Here is a 16770-nt window from a genome sequence, read left to right on the forward strand (position 1 = left end):
TTTTCATGTGCATTGGGAACCTAGGTGTACAGGTCTAAGAAGTGCACTAGCTTCATTTGGATATCTGAATTAAGCCCAATGGACTGATACCAATATTTCGCAGTTTTTTGGGTCTGTGTACATAGTGAGTGTTTTTGTATTAAAACAAATGAAAAAATAAAAGTCAGTATCATATAAGTAATGACATCTTTTTGCACAGCCCCCTACACAACCTGATGATAAAGCAAACCACTCACAAGGCATTGTCAGATATCAGTATAACTTTGAATATGTACACACTATCGCCAGGTATGTAATGATTAGAGCTGCAAATATCTGTGACAGATAGCAACGCCACTACAGTGCATTAGTCTGTTCGTGTTTAGTGTTGTTGCGAGGCCTCGTAGTCTGTAAAAATGAGTTAACATCGTCATACAATGAGTGATCGTTGTGAAGGACACAGTGATGCTGCGTACCCATGTGAGACAGCGTTAGCCGGCCGGAGTGGCCGTGCGGTTCTAGGCGCTGCAGTCTGGAACCGGGCGACCGCTACGGTCGCAGGTTCGAAACCTGCCTCGGGCATGGATGTGTGTGATGTCCTTAGTTTAGTTAGGTTTAATTAGTTCTAAGTTCTAGGCGACTGATGACCTCAGACGTTAAGTCGCATAGTGCTCAGAGCCATTTGAACCATTTTTTTGAGACAGCGTTATCACCCTCTGACAGAATTTGAAAGGGGTCTCCATATCCTGATGTCAATGCATCTGCCTGCAAAGATGTTTTGACGGTGGGAAACGTGAAAGATTAGAGGCACCAATTGTACCATTCTCATCATTTTGCTGCCTACTAGTCTTACATTAAAATAAATCTGGGTTGAAATGGTTTCAAGTCTAACTAAAGGCTCCTGTAGCTGTATACGGATATTTTGCAGATTTTTAGAAGTGTACTATACTGACTGGAACATTGTGTGAGAAAGTGTAGAGATCTGAAAGGGCACTATTTAGATTTTTTCCTTAACTTACAAAATATTGTTTGTTACGGCGTAAAGTCAAGCGCCAACTCGCCAGTCGGGAACGACAAAGAAGAGAAGGCTGTGAGAAGAAGTCAACCAATCGCATGCTGACTGACTCCCTTCCATGACGACAACGCGACAGCAGTGGCCCTTATGTGAAGAATACATAAGCGCCACGACCGACTTGTCACCGCCAGTTCGATAGCGGTGTCAACGTTAGCGACATGGATAGCAGTTTCAAGATTAGCCACTTCGATAGCAGTTCAGGAACGACTTTTGTCAGTTAGAGATCAGCAGTCACTGCAAAGACTGATCATTTCGTATGTCGCCATTTGCTTGCGACACATCTGTGTAATTGCCGAAGTTAAGTTTTGTTATTTTCTTATTGCAATGGAACTCATTAATACGAGTTATTTGATCGTTTGTCTAGCGAACCGAGTAGACAGGACTCCTAGACAGAACAAGACTGACGATGAGGCTGGACGAAAGACTATTTTTCATTGTGAGGCTGAGAAACTTTTCTCCTTAACCCTAGCGGTACCAAAGCATTTTCCATAATGCACATTAGCAAACGAAAAAGCGAACTTTTTTTTAAATAGAGGTCGACATATGGTAACAACATACTTTTTAATGAAGTACTAATATGTAGGCAGAGTCCAGAACCTGAATATATCGTTTAGCACACTCTTAGCAGTATCAAGACACTTCCAATATAATGTACTATCGAATGTACAATGACCACAGCAAAAAATGTTAGTTGCAAATTTCGTGAACTGTTGTTGACTTTTACTCAGAACATACTTATTAAAGAAATACTGATGTGTAATTAATATACTGAACCTGAAAATATTGAATAATAAATTCAGTTGGGAAAATGACGTTTACTACACTACTGGCCATTAAAACTGCTACACCATCAATATGACGTGCTACAGACGCGAAATTTAACCGACAGGAAGAAGATGCTGTGATATGCAAATGATTAGCTTTTCAGAGCATTCACACAAGGCTGGCGCCAGTGGCGACGCCTACAACGTGCTGACATGAGGAAAGTTTCGAACCGATTTCTCATACAGAAATAGCAGTTGACCGGCGTTGCCTGGTGAAACGTTGTTGTGATGCCTCGTGTAAGGAGGAGAAATGCGTACCATCACGTTTCCGACTTTGATGAAGGTCGGATTGTAGCCTATCGTATTGCGGTTTATCGTATCGCAATATTGCTGCTCGCGTTGGTCGAGATCTAATGACTGTTAGCAGAATATGGAATCGGTGGGTTCAGGAGGGTAATACGGAACGCCGTGCTGGATCCCAACGGCCTCGTATCACTAGCAGTTGAGATGACAGGCATCTTATCCGCATGGCTGTAACGGATCGTGCAGCCACTTCTCGATCCCTGAGTCAACAGATGGGGACGTTTTGCAAGACAACGACCATCTGCACGAACAGTTCGACAACGTTTGCAGCAGCATGGACTATCAGCTCGGAGACCATGGCTGCGGTTACCCTTGACGCTGCATCACAGACAGGAGCGCATGCGATGGTGTACTCAACGACGAACCTGGGTGCACGAATGGCAAAACGTTATTTTTTCGGATGAATCCAGGTTCTGTTTACAGCATCATGATGGTAGCATCCGTGTGAAAGCACATTGGAAGCGTGTATTCGTCATCGCCATACTGGCGTATCATCCGGCGTGATGGTATGGGGTGCCGTTGGTTACACGTGTCGATCACCTCTTGTTCGCATAGACGGCACTTTGAACAGTGGATGTTACATTTCAGATGTGTTACGACCCATGGCTCTACCCTTCATTCGATCCCTGCGGAACCCTACGTTGCAGCAGGATAATGCTGACAGCAAACAAGCTCTGCCCAGGCGTATCAAGGCCGTTATTACGGCCAGAGGTGGTTGTTCCGGGTACTGATTTCTCAGGATCTATGCACCCAAATTGCGTGAAAATGTATTCACATGTCAATTCTAGTATAATATATTTGTCCAATGAATACCCGTGTATCATCTGCATTTCTTCTTGGTGTAGCAATTTAATGCCCAGTAGTGTACTTAACTTAAATTTTTAGGTTAAGCTTAACTGAAAATTTTAAAACGTTCCTGAAATCTGGCAGAAGAATACATTTAAAACGATAAATATTGTCTAAAAATATAAAAAAACTGTCTAGACTAAAATATTTTCAAAAGGTGGTACTGCAAGGGTTAAACAAGTAATGCAGACGCGCACTTAAGTTCAATGAGTCTTGATTAGTAGTGCTTACTAAAAAGTAGGTGCGCGCCATCTCGTTGAACCTGATGATCGCGTTGTAGCCAGTTGCCTCAGGCTGGATGAAGCGCAACCACGGCATGGCGCTGAGTTTGCCTCCAGCCATGTCGAAGGATCGTGATCGCGTGTTTATCAGGTCTAGCAGCGTCTGTAGGCGCCGATCGTCGCGCGGGAAGCGGTACCCTGAACAGTGCAACGGCCAAATCTCAGTCTACCGTGCTGTCAGTATTGCTAGCAATACTTATACTATATTCATACCTTGTTTGCAGCTTTGAAAATGTGTTCCTTTCATGCTCTTCACCACATACTTTAATATGTCATTTTCTAGCCTTAGGCGGTGTATCTTACTTATCAGTTAGTTATCGAGGTAGACAATTCTGATATGGCTCCCTGTTTTAGACAGTAAACGCCAAACTGCAAATTTATTGGTCTACGTTCATGGGTGTCCGCAGGGAATTAATCTACAGAGGCCAAGATTCTAAAATTGTTCTTCTTTTATGTAACTCATTAAGTTTGTTTGAGAACAGGTCATGCACGAATAACTAAGTTTGGAAGAAAACACACACAGTCTAGTATCTATACGTTTAATAGTTATTCAGTCAATATTTTTTGAAGATGGATTGTACTTATGTCTAAAATATAAGAATATTTCATTAGCACTTTCTAAGTACATCATCTTGTGTTATTAATATACCGGGTGATCAAAAAGTCAGTATAAAATTGAAAACTTAATAAACCACGGAATAATGTAGATAGAGAGGTAAAAATTGACACACATGCTTGGAATGACATGGGGTTTTATTAGAACCACCCCATATTGCTAGACGCGTCAAAGATCTCATGCGCGCGTCGTTTGGTGGTGATCGTGTGCTCAGCCGCCACTTTCGTCATGCTTGGCCTCCCAGGTCCCCAGATCTCAGTCCGTGCGATTATTGGCTTTGGGGTTACCTGAAGTCGCAAGTGTATCGTGATCGACCGACATCTCTAGGGATGCTGAAAGACAACATCCGACGCCAATGCCTCACCATAACTCCGGACATGCTTTACAGTGCTGTTCACAACACTATTCCTCGACTACAGCTATTGTTGAGGAATGATGGTGGACATATTGAGCATTTCCTGTAAAGAACATCATCTTTGGTTTGTCCTACTTTGTTATGCTAATTATTGCTATTCTGATCAGATAAAGCGCCATCTGTCGGACATTTTTGGAACTTTTGTATTTTTTTGGTTCTAATAAAAACCCATGTCATTCCAAGCATGTGTGTCAATTTGTACCTCTCTGTCTACATTATTCCGTAATTTATTCAGTTTTCAATTTTATACTGACTTTTTGGTCACCTGGTAGATATGGTCTCACATTTTTTATTTGATGATCAGCAGTTACATATCCAACGGGTTAGAAAATTAAAGTAAGAAAGCACAGAAAAGTTGCTTTTATCCACACACCGGCAATGACAGATTAACACTCAAAATTAAAAATATGAAACTGAAAAAAAACTGATTCCTTTTACTGATCACAGATTCAGATGATTCAGCTGCTGAACAGTTCAAAGAAAACTTGTGTATCATATTAAATAGGTACCCTACTCATACCCTCGAAAAAATGGTTCTGAGCACTATGGGACTTAACATCTAAGGTCATCAGTCCCATGGAGCTTAGAACTACTTAAACCTAACTAACCTAAGGACATCACACACATCCATGCCCGAGGCAGGATTCGAACCTGCGACCATAGCGGCTGCGCGGTACAGGATTCGACACTTCGATCGCTGCGGTCGCGCGGTTCCAAACTGAAGCGCCTAGAACCGCTCAGCTACACCGGCCGGCACTCATACCCTCGATATGTTGGCGAAAATACATGTTCACAGCCGATAGTAGGTATTAAACATCGTTAGCAACAGTACCAAACACTTTCTCCGAAAATTTTTTTGAGCTGTTGGTTCGGGATCTCACTCGAAGAGGAAATGTTTTCGAAAACATACTTTACCTCTTAGTAAAAAATAATCCTGAGCAAGTAGGGACAATCATGACGGATACAGGACTAGTGACCACCAAAATAGCCCCATAGTTAACAAGACGAACCATCACAACGTCCACATCCACCAAAAATTAACGCAAAATATATCTGTTTTAAAAAGCAGATAAAAATTTGCTTGATGCCTTCCTAAGGGACAGTCTTCGCTCTTTCACAACTAACTATGTAAGTTTAGACCAGATGTGGCTTCAACAGGAAGAAATAAATGTTCAAATGTGTGTGAATTCCTAAGGGACCAAACTGCTGAGGTCATCGATCCATAGACTGACACACTACGTAAACTAACTTATGCTAAGAGCAGCACACACACACATGCGCGAGGGAGGACTCGAACCTCCGGCACGAGTGGCCGCGCAATCCGTGACATGGCGCCTCAAACCACGCAGCCACTCCGCGCGGCTCGAAAGAAATAGTATCGGCTGCAACTGAGATGTTTATACCGAATACATTAAAAAAAGATGTTACAGATCCCCCATGGTGCACAAAACAGGTCAGAATACTGCTGTAAAAGCAACTGAAAAAGCAATTTAAATAAAAAAATTAAAAAAACAGAATATCTCCTAGACTGCGGATGTTTCATTGATGCTCGAAACTCAGCGCGAAGTTCAATGAAAGATGCTTTTAATAGCTTCCACAACGAAACTCTGCCTGGAAATCTGACAGAGAATCCAAAGAGATTCTGCCCGCATATAAAGTACACCAGCGCCAAGACACAATCAGTAGGCTACTTTCACTGCACGACCCCAATGGTAATATTACCGATGACAGCGCCACTAAAGCGGAGTTCTTAAACACAGTTTTCCGAAATTCCTTCACCAAGGAAGATGAAGTGAATATTCCAGAATTCTAATCAAGAATAGCTGTCAACATGAAGAACTTACATCTACTAGGTTACTCTGCAATTCACACTTAAGTACCTGGCAGAGGGTTCATCGAACCATTTTCATACTACTTCTCTACCACTACACTCTCAAATGGCGCGTGGGAACAAGGAACACCTAAATCTTTCCGATCGAGCTCTGATTTCTCTTATTTTATTATGATGATCATTTCTCCCTACGTAGGTGGGTGTCAACAAAATATTTTCGCATTCGGAAGAAAAAGTTGGTGATTGAAATTTCGTAAATAGATCTCGCCGCAAAGAAAAACGCCTTTGTTTCAGTGACAGCCACCCCAACACGCGTATCACACTAGTGACACTCTCATCCCTATAGCGAAATAGCAAGAAATGAGCAGCCTTTCTTTGCACTTTTTCGATGTCCTCCGTCAATCCTACATGGTAAGGATGCCATACCTCACAGCAATATTCCAGCAGAGGACGCACAAGTGTAATGTAGGATGTCTCTTTAATGGGTTTCTCGCAGCTTCTAAGTGTTCTACCAACAAAGCGCAATCTTTGTTTCGCCTTCCTCAAAATATTGTCTGTGTGGTCTTTCCAGTTTAAGTCGCTCGTAATTGTAATTCCTGCGTATTTAGTAGAACTGACAGCCCTTAGATTTATGCGATTTATCGTATACCCAAAATGTATCGGATTTCTTTTAGTACCCATGTGGATGACCTAGCGCTTTTCTTTGTTTAGTGCCAAATGCCACACTTTTCGCACCACACAGAAATTCTCTCTAGGTCATTTTGTAATTGGAATTGGTCGTCTGATAATTTTAATAGACCGTAAATTACAGCATCATCTGCAAAAAATCTAAGGGGGCTGCTCAGATTACACCTAGATCATTTATGTAAATCAGGAACAGCAGAGGGCCTGTGACACTACCTTGCGGAACGCCAGATATCACTTCTGTTCTACTCGATGATTTACCGTCATCACTACGAACTGTGACCTCTCTGAGAGGAAATCACGAATCCAGTCACAAAACTGAGACTATACTCAATATGCACGCAATTTGATTAATAGTCGCTTGTGATGAACGGTATCAAAATCCTTCTGGAAATTTAGGATTATGAAATAGATCTGAGATCCCTCGTCGATAGTATTCATTACTTCATGGGAATAAAGAACTAGCTGTGTTGCACAAGAACGATATTTTTTGAATCCGTGTTGGTTATGTATCAATAAGTCTTTTTCTTCAAGGTGATTCATAGTGTTCGAGTACAGTATATGCTCCAAAATCCTACTGCAAATTGAGGTCAGCGATGTGGGCCTGTAATGCGGTGGGTTACTCCTATGTCCCTTCTTGAATATTGGTATGACCTGTGCTACTTTCCAGTCTTTATGAACAGACCTTTCGTCAAGTGAGCGGTTGTATATGATTGCTTAGAAAGGCGCTATTGTGTCTGCATACTCTGTTAGGTACTTAAATGTGGATTACAGAGTAGCCACTTAGAAGTAGGTTGCACATTTAAGGACAGTGTTCAGATGCAATGGATACTTGAGCCGGAAAACTGAGAGGGCATTCTCAGTCAAAACAAGAACTGGAAAGTGGATGAAGAGGAGAATGTGTCAGCAAAGTCCCTAGCTTTTCTTCCTTCACTGGAAAAATTTCGTTCAAAATAGTCAAAGTTCTTAGCAATTTTCAGGTGAAGGTGTTTTTCCGCTCATCATCTAAGATTTCGGACCTGTTAGGATCAGTGAAGAATAATTTGTTATTGCGGAAGACAGTAATTTACAAAATACCTTGCCAGTGTACTGTGGCGTATATAGGACAAACAACACGCACAATGGAAGAACGTCAGACAGAACATAAGCGTTGCTCTCGCCTTCTGCAACTCAACAAGTCTGCAAATGCGGAACATTGTATCTCCAACGCACATTCAATGGACTATGGCAAAACATTATTTTTGGCCATAGAAACATATTTTTGGGGCTCCATTATTAAAGAATCCGTTGAAATACGCATCCCGGAAAATCTAATGAACCGTGTCAGCGGCTACTAGCTGGATAATGCGTGAAATCCCATCATCTCAGAGACTGTTTCCGACAAAGACGCCAGAATTTTCCGATGACTGCCGCTGGCGACAACGCTGAAGACAGCTGATATTTGCAGTTGCACCACCGAGGGCGCTGCCGCCGAGAGGTATGGACCATCTGCCACCGTGACTCTAACGCATGCGCGCCTAAATACTCTCAGCGCGCTATACAGAGTGGTCCATTGATAGTGACTGGGCCAAATATCTCACGAAATAAGCATCAAACGAAAAAACTACAAAGAACGAAACTCGTCTGCCTTGAAGAGGGAAACCAGATGGTGCTATGGTTGGCCCGCTAGTTGGCGCTGCCATAGGTCAAAGGGATATAAACTGCGTTTTTTTAAAAATAGGAACCCCCATTTTTTACTACTAATTCGTCTATTACGTAAAGAAATATGAATATTTTAGTTGAACCACTTTTTTCGCTTTGTGATTGATGGCGCTGTAATAGTCACAAACGTATAAGTACGTGGTAGCACGTAACACTCTGCCAGTGCGGACGGTATTTGTTTCGTGATACATTACCTGTGTTAAAATGGACCGTTTACCAATTGCGGAAAAGGTCGATATCGTGTTGATGTATGGCTGTTGTGGTTAAAATGCCCAACGGGTGTGTGCTGTGTATGCTGCTCGGTATCCTGGACGACAACATCCAAGTGTCCGGACCGTTCGCCGGATAGTTACGTTATTTAAGGAAACAGAAAGTGTTCAGCCACATGTGAAACGTCAACCAGGACCTGCAAGTAGGTGATGCCCAAGTAGGTGTTTTAGCTGCTGTCGCGGCTAATCCGCACAGTAGCAGACAAATTGCGCGAGAATCGGGAATCTCAAAAATGTCGGTGTTGAGAATGCTACATCAACATCGACTGCACCCGTACCATAATTCTATGCTCCAGGAATTGCATGGCGACGACTTTGAACGTCGTGTACAGTTTTGCCACTGGGCACAAGAGAAATTACGGGACGATGACAGATTTTTTGCACGCGTTCTATTTAGTGACGAAGCGTCATTCACCAACAGCGGTAACGTAAACCGGCATAATATGTACTGTTGGGCAACGGAAAATCCACGATGACTGCGACAAGTGGAGCATCAGCGACCTTGGTGGGTTAATGTATGGTGCGTCATTATGGGAGGAAGGATAATTTTATCGATGGCAATCTAAATTTGCAATGTATGCTGATTTCCTACGTAATGTTCTACCGATGTTACTTCAAGATGTTTCACTGCATGGCAGAATGGCGATGTACTTCCAACATGATGGATGACCGGCACATAGCTCGCGTGCGGTTGATGCGGTATTGAATAGCATATTTCATGACAGGTGGATTGCTCGTCGAAGCATGTGACGTCCCCGGATTTCTTTCTGTGGGGAAAGTTGAAGGATATTTGCTATCGTGATCCACCGGCAACACCTGACAACATGCGTCAGCGCATTGTCAATGCATGCGCGAACATTACGGAAGGCGAACTACCCGCTTTTGAGAGGAATGTCGTTACACGAATTGCCAAATGCATTGAGGTTGACGGACATCATTTTGAGCATTTATTGCATTAATGTGGTACTTACAGGTAATCACGCTGTAACAGCATGCGTTCTCAGAAACGGTAAGTTCACAAAGGTACATGTATCACATTGGAACAACCGAAATAAAATGTTCAAATGTACCTACATTCTGTATTTTAATTTAAAAAACCAACCGGTTACCAACTGTTCGTCTAAAATTGAGCCATATGTTTGTGACTATAACAGCGCCATCTATCACAAAGCGAAAAGTGGTCCAACTAAAACATTCATATTTCTTTACGTACAACACGAATATGTAATAATGGGGGTTCCTATTTAAAAAAGACGCAGTTGATATCCGTTTGACCAATGGCAGCGCCATCTAGCGGGCCAACCATAGCGCCATCTGGTTTCCCCCTTCAAGCTAGACAACTTTCGTTCTTTGTAGTTTTTTCGTTTGACGCTTATTTCGTGAGATATTTGGACCGGTCACGATCAATGAAGCACCCTAATCACATTCACGCAGTTATTTACTTGGTAAGAAGTCTTCACGTAATTTATGCGACTAGAAAAGCACAGAGAACCTTTAAATTTCGTTACAGTAAAGCGCGTGGTGAAGTCGTACTACGACACAGCGTTAATTTTACTATTAATTATTGAATCTAACGGGAGTATTGCAGGAAAGTTGGGGTTTTAGGCGGAGAAAAATCAAAATGTATCAGAAAAACGGGAAAATTAAATGAATAACAAATACGTAACGGTCGCATAAAATGTGGAGAAACCGACACACTAAATTCTAAGAGAAAAGGCAGTACACGACAAACGAATATCTACAAAAAGTGAAGAATATTGGAATCTATAACTAGAATTAACTTATGTAGGTAAATTCCAGTTAGTTTCCAGCTGCTTCATGATCCATATGTAAATTATTTTTGCGGTTGTAATCACTGAAACGTAATAGCATTTCTACATTTGTGATTGCTCTCTAAAACTACTGTGGTGTATAAGAAAAATTGGTGACTGTAATTAGAACTGACGTATATAGGTCAATTCTAGTTACCGACTCCAATATTAGCAACTTTTTGGCAGTAGTTCCGATAGCAATTAAAAGTGCAGAAATCATATTAGCCTACATTCTAGCGCACAAACATGTTGAAAAAGATCTAATTAATGCATCATCGAATCACTGGTATTGGTAATCAGAACTGTTCAATTCTAGTTACCGTTTCCAACTATTCGATTTTTCATAATTTTGGACATTTTTGCAGTAAATCTGTGAACTATGTAGGATTTATTGATTTCTTATCGATCTCAGAACTACTATGAAAAACTAATAAACATTGTAGTTACAGCTTCCAAATTTTTCTTTTTCATATTAATGTAGAGAGTAATACTATATGTAGAAATCCTGTAATAATTTAGTGCGCACGCTTGTTGTTAAAACGATCAAAATAACGAACCGCGGAATGGTTGGAATTAACCTATGTCAGTTCAAGTTACCGATTCCAGTATTTGTTAGACCCTAATTGTCAATTTTCGGTACTTGTTTACTCATGCCGGCAGTAGTAGCCGTGCGGTTCTAGGCGCTACAGTCTGGAGCCGAGCGACCGTTACGGTCGCAGGTTCGAATCCTGCCTCGGGTATGGATGTGTGTGATGTCCTTAGGTTAGTTAGGTTTAATTAGTTCTAAGTTCTAGGCGACTGATGACCTCAGACGTTAAGTCGCGTAGTGCTCAGAGCCATTTGAACCATTCATAACATTATGGCTTCATCATACGCTATACTGCACTCGATTTAAAAGTTCTATGCTTTTCTTAATATCATAATGCGTTCTCGCTCCTCAAGCACGGAGTCCAGGGTTCGATTCCTGATGGTGTCAGGGATTTTCACCTGCCTCGAGATGACTGGGTGTTTTTGTCATCATTTCATCATCATTCATGAAAGTGGCGAGATTGGATTGAGCAAAGGTTGGGAATTTGTACGGGCGTTGATAACCTCGCAGTAGGGCGCCCCGCAAACCACACACCATCATCTTACTGGCATAAATAACGACAATAATTTATTTCAGACTTGTAGGTTCTCTGTGCTTTTCTTACTCGCATAAATAACGATAATTATTTCAGACATGTATACTTCTGTTTTTCTGTTCTTATTTATTTTCCTTACCTTTAATTCTTATCGGTATAATTTGTGGCTATGTAATTAATCACGTGAACTCCGTAATTTTATCGTATGCTACATTCGTTTGTTTACGAATATCATCAGTTGCTTTCAAAGATTGCCTCTATGCAGCGTCTCTGCCTTAGGTATGACGTCATCGCTCAAAGCAGAAGAGTGGAATCGGACACTAGAATTGACCCGATGTCTTGGCCAGCAAATGTGCTTGATGTGTAATCACTGGAACACACATCGGGCACTAGCTACGTGCCCGTGAACCACCAGCTCGTAATTTGCGCGAATTGCTTGATCCGTGCATAGATATCAGGTGCCACATACTTCTGGAATCATGTTAAGGATTTGTAGAATCCACGCCAAGCAGAATCTCGTTGTACTGTGTTTGAAAAGTGGAACAACACGCTATTAAACAGGTTGTTACAATGTTTTAGCTAAGCGGTGTATGTACAGATGCAGTGTAATGTGTCCCGTAAAATCAATATTGTTATTTATTGTGTAATGTTAATTCCATATCAATATGTAATTTGATTGTAATTTTGGGAGCTTTGGCCCCTTTTTACACCTCCATGTTCGGATCAATAGGGAAATTAATATCTGTGAATAATGTTACGAAGAGACAGCTGAGGAGCGATGGTGAGTTGTGTTGCGTTGCAACTACTAGTAAGTTGAATATTATGAGTGAAACGGACTGTCTTAGTTTGGGCCGGTGAGCTGTCTATAGTCTGGTTTGTATGCTCAAAACTGCATTCAGATTTGTGAGAGAGGCGAGCTGCTTACGTCTAATTTTGATGAAGTGAAAATAAACAGGCGGTCTACACATCTGAGTCGTCATTCGGCCAGCCGTCCACTGTTGTTTATGGAAATCTGCGTTCTTGATATTAACTCATCTCGATTGGCTTTGTTCCGTTCTGCTTTGAACCAATGAGGTTTTACTTATGCTGTATTCTAACGGATTAGCGATCAGCGAGACAACAGAATGTCGGCACCATAGACCTCACAGCAATCATCTCAGGTAGGAAACTGCCGAACGCACATCTCTGCAATCACGCTTGCGACTGTCAATCGACAGTTCATTGTCGCAGATCATCAGTACAAATAAATTCTTGTAGACAAATATTAGCATGTGTGTTACATAGATTCAAGTGACTTTTCAATTTACCTTTTAACAGTTCTCTTTCAGGAACACCTCAAATTAAAGTTACATTTGTGCCGTTAACCTGTTAAGGCCTATTTCAACGACAGAACTTTACGTAGGCTAGGTGTCGCGTAATAAAGTGTGTTGTTTAACGATATTTTGAAGACACTAGAGACACAAAATGAACTGTTTTGCTCTATTGATGCTGTGAACGCACATTATTAAAGAAACAATAGAAGCATCAGTGAAAACGACTTAAAGTCGAAGCTCATTTCAAGCCAAGTCAACATTTAGTTTTCAGTGCTGACATTAACTTTATTCCAAACAAGCATCATTTAGTTGTTTGATGATTGCAGTGCTAAATAATTAAAGTTTCCCACTAAGAACCTGCTGAATTTTAACAGATCTAAATTGCTTTAAATAAGAAGCCAATACGAATCAAATTCACCAGTTTTGTGAAAGACGTTTTCGTATAACGAAGTTGACCGCCTATCATATATCCATTTTCAATAGCAAACAGTAATCCAGAGGTTTTTATTGTTACAACAACTTTTGCTGAATAATATTTGTAGATATTTTATTTGTTTATGTCTCATTTACATGTATTTATTTTGTATGTGACTGAAGTGTGCTTATGTCTCGTATCTGCGATCTCAATCAATCTTTCTTAGAGATAGACGCAACCTACCAGACAATTTATCAGATTTACATTAGTTCACGATGGAAACAGACTAGTTAGGGTTCGATTAAACGGACTAATGTGTGGCGGTTTTATCCCAACAGTTTACGAGGTGTTTTGGTGGACGTTGTGATACAGAATCTTTATATGTTACGAGCACTAAAGCATTTCAAAATTTAGAAGCAAAATGACAAGGTGCGTATTGACTTGCAGGACACTGTCTAAATCACTACACAACATGTAAACGAATGAAAGCCCCTGCAATGTATCCATAAATAGTCTTAACCGAACAGCAGTAGTACACTAGAGGCCATTAAAATTGCTACACCAGGAAGATGACGTGCTATAGACGCGAAATTTAACCGACAAGAAGAAGATGCTGTGATATGCAAATGATTAGCTTTTCAGAGCATTCACACAAGGTTGGCGCCGGTGGGGACACCTACAACGACATGAGGAACGTCACCAATCGATTTCTCATACACAAACAGCAGTTGACCGGCGTTGCCTGGTGAAACGTTGTTGTGATGCCTCGTGTAAGGAGGAGAAATGCGTACCATCACGTTTCCGACTTTGATGAAGGTCGGATTGTAGGCTATCGCGAGTGCGGTTTATCGTATCGCAACATTGCTGCTCGCGTTGGTCGAGATCTAATGACTGTTAGCAGAATATGGAATCGGAGGGTTCAGGAGGGTAATACGGAACGCCGTGCTGGATCCCAACGGCCTCGTATCACTAGCAGTCGAGATGACAGGCATCTTATCCGCATGGCTGTAACGGATCGTGCAGCCACGTCTCGATCCCTGAGTCAACAGATGGGGACGTTTGCAAGACAACGATCATCTGCACGAACAGTTCGACAACGTTTGCAGCAGCATGGACTATCAGCTCGGAGACCATGGCTGCGGTTACCCTTGACGCTGCATCACAGACAGGAGCGCATGCGATGGTGTACTCAACGACGAACCTGGGTGCACGAATGACAAAACGTTATTTTTTCGGATGAATTCAGGTTCTGTTTATAGCATCATGATGGTCTCATCCGTGTTTGGCGACATCGTGGTGAACGCACATTGGAAGCGTGTATTCGTCATCGCCATACTGGCGTATCACCCGGCGTGATGGTATGGGGTGCCATTGGTTACACGTCTCGAACACCTCTTGTTCGCATTGACGGCACTTTGAACAGTGGACGTTACATTTCAGATGTGTTACGATCCATGGCTCTACCCTTCATTCGATCCCTGTGAAACCCTACATTTCAGCAGGATAATGCACGACCGCATTTGCAGGTCCTGTACAGGCCTTTCTGGATACAGAAAATGTTCGACTGCTATCATGGCCAGCCATTCTCCAGATCTCTCACCAATCGAAAACGTCTGGTCAATGGTGGCCGAGCAACTGGCTCGTCACAATACGCCAATCACTACTCTTGATGAACTGTGGTAACGTGTTGAAGCTGCATGGGCAGCTTTACCTGTACACACCATCCAAGCTCTGTTTGTCTCAATGCCCAGGCGTATCAAGGATCTATGCACCCAAATTGCGTGAAAATATAATCACATGTCAGTTCTAGTATAATATATTTGTACAATGAATATCCGTTCATCATCTACATTTCTTCTTGGTGTAGCAATTTTAATGGCCAGTAGTGTAAATCGAAATAAGTCAAAGTAAAGAAGTTACCACAGTTTTAGCCAACACTCCCCCCCCCCCTCCCTCTCTCTCTCTCTCTCTCTCTCTCTACCCTCAACGTTTGCAGGTGCTTCTGTTGAGGTTTCAACCCTCAATTATGTTTTTCGTTTCTCCTCTGACAGCGATTTAAGTATGTGGAAAATATCAAATGGCAGCTTGTTTCGAAGTGCACGTTAAGCTCTAGGTCTCCCTATAATTGGCTGGGTAAGACAGTTCCGAAGTTGGAGGAATGCAACGGCATACATAACTGTATAGTTCATATTTACGCTTTACGCCACCATTAGCGCCGTTGTTTGGAATGGATAGGGACTGTGAATGCGGTATTTCAATGCGAGCTGAGTTGGGAGTCCTTTCGCTCACAGCTCGGGCGGTGCTGGCCTGATACTGTTGCCAATGGGCATCGCTGTGAGCAGGCGGACGTGGGGATATAAAAGGTGCGTTGGCCAAGGTACGACAGCGAATTGTGGCAGCAACAGGAACCCCCGCACCGAAAAGAACGACCTTTTCGCGAAAGCGCAGTTTGAGCTGCGAACGCTGTCGTAGCACCTGAGTGCCGCGACTGGAGCCGTTCTACTGAGGTGTTCTTGCTAGTGTTGTCATGTGCGGTCTGTGCAAAGAAAACTGCAATGCGACGCTCGCAGGAAGTAATACTCTGTGAGGTAATCTCTGAGCAGAAGTGTCTTTAGATTTAAAGCGTCATTAGTACAAGGACGCTTTGTTCGAGCACCGTCACAGTCGGAAAACTTCCATTTGGTTGAAAATTCCATTGCTGGTTGCAAAAGTTGTTCTCTTGAAGGAACTGGAAATAAATAGGGGAAAGTTTGTAAACAAATGCAGACAGTACTTCTTCCACAATTCTGCTGACGTACTCTGCAGAGATTCAGAAGAAAAATACTGGAGATGGGAAAGATTCACCAATTGAAAAAACCTCAAAAAAGATAACCAAGACAGTATGCTTTTATTTTTAATGAGACTGTATCTCATAGAATTTAAGTGATATTTTCAAGAATATATGGAGAAACACTAGGGACTTACATCATAGAAATAGAAGAGAAAGAATGCTGGGAACAGGATCAAATGTCTAACTGATACCAAAGAAATGGGTTCTGTATAATCACTAGGGTTTCCCAGATACAGTACAACACAGAAGACAAAGCAAATTTATTGATTTTAAGCATACTACTTTCCTCTGTCAATAGTTTCCGCTTCTTTGCCTTCGGGGAAAATAAATTTGCGCTGTTAAAGCGCTTACAGGAAATTTCAGGACATGCCTTAATTTCATTGAATCCGCACGTGTCCCTGAAGTATCAGCATTTCAGTCAATGATTTAGATGATGGTATTAGACATCTTAAT

The 16770-nt window shown here is 41.9% G+C and overlaps 1 protein-coding gene across 1 annotated transcript in view; it reads right to left on the reverse strand.

The window, feature by feature from the left end:
* LOC126481120 (methyl farnesoate epoxidase-like) overlaps positions 1 to 16770 on the reverse strand; it is a 189820-nt gene that overhangs the window by 65338 nt on the left and 107712 nt on the right. The window contains exon 4 of the mRNA XM_050104654.1: positions 3259 to 3446. Coding sequence (XP_049960611.1) covers positions 3259 to 3446 — 188 coding nt within the window. The remainder of the gene's footprint in view (positions 1 to 3258; positions 3447 to 16770) is intronic.

This window comes from Schistocerca serialis, chromosome 5 (genome assembly GCF_023864345.2).
Source record: "Schistocerca serialis cubense isolate TAMUIC-IGC-003099 chromosome 5, iqSchSeri2.2, whole genome shotgun sequence".
NCBI lineage: Eukaryota > Metazoa > Arthropoda > Insecta > Orthoptera > Acrididae > Schistocerca > Schistocerca serialis.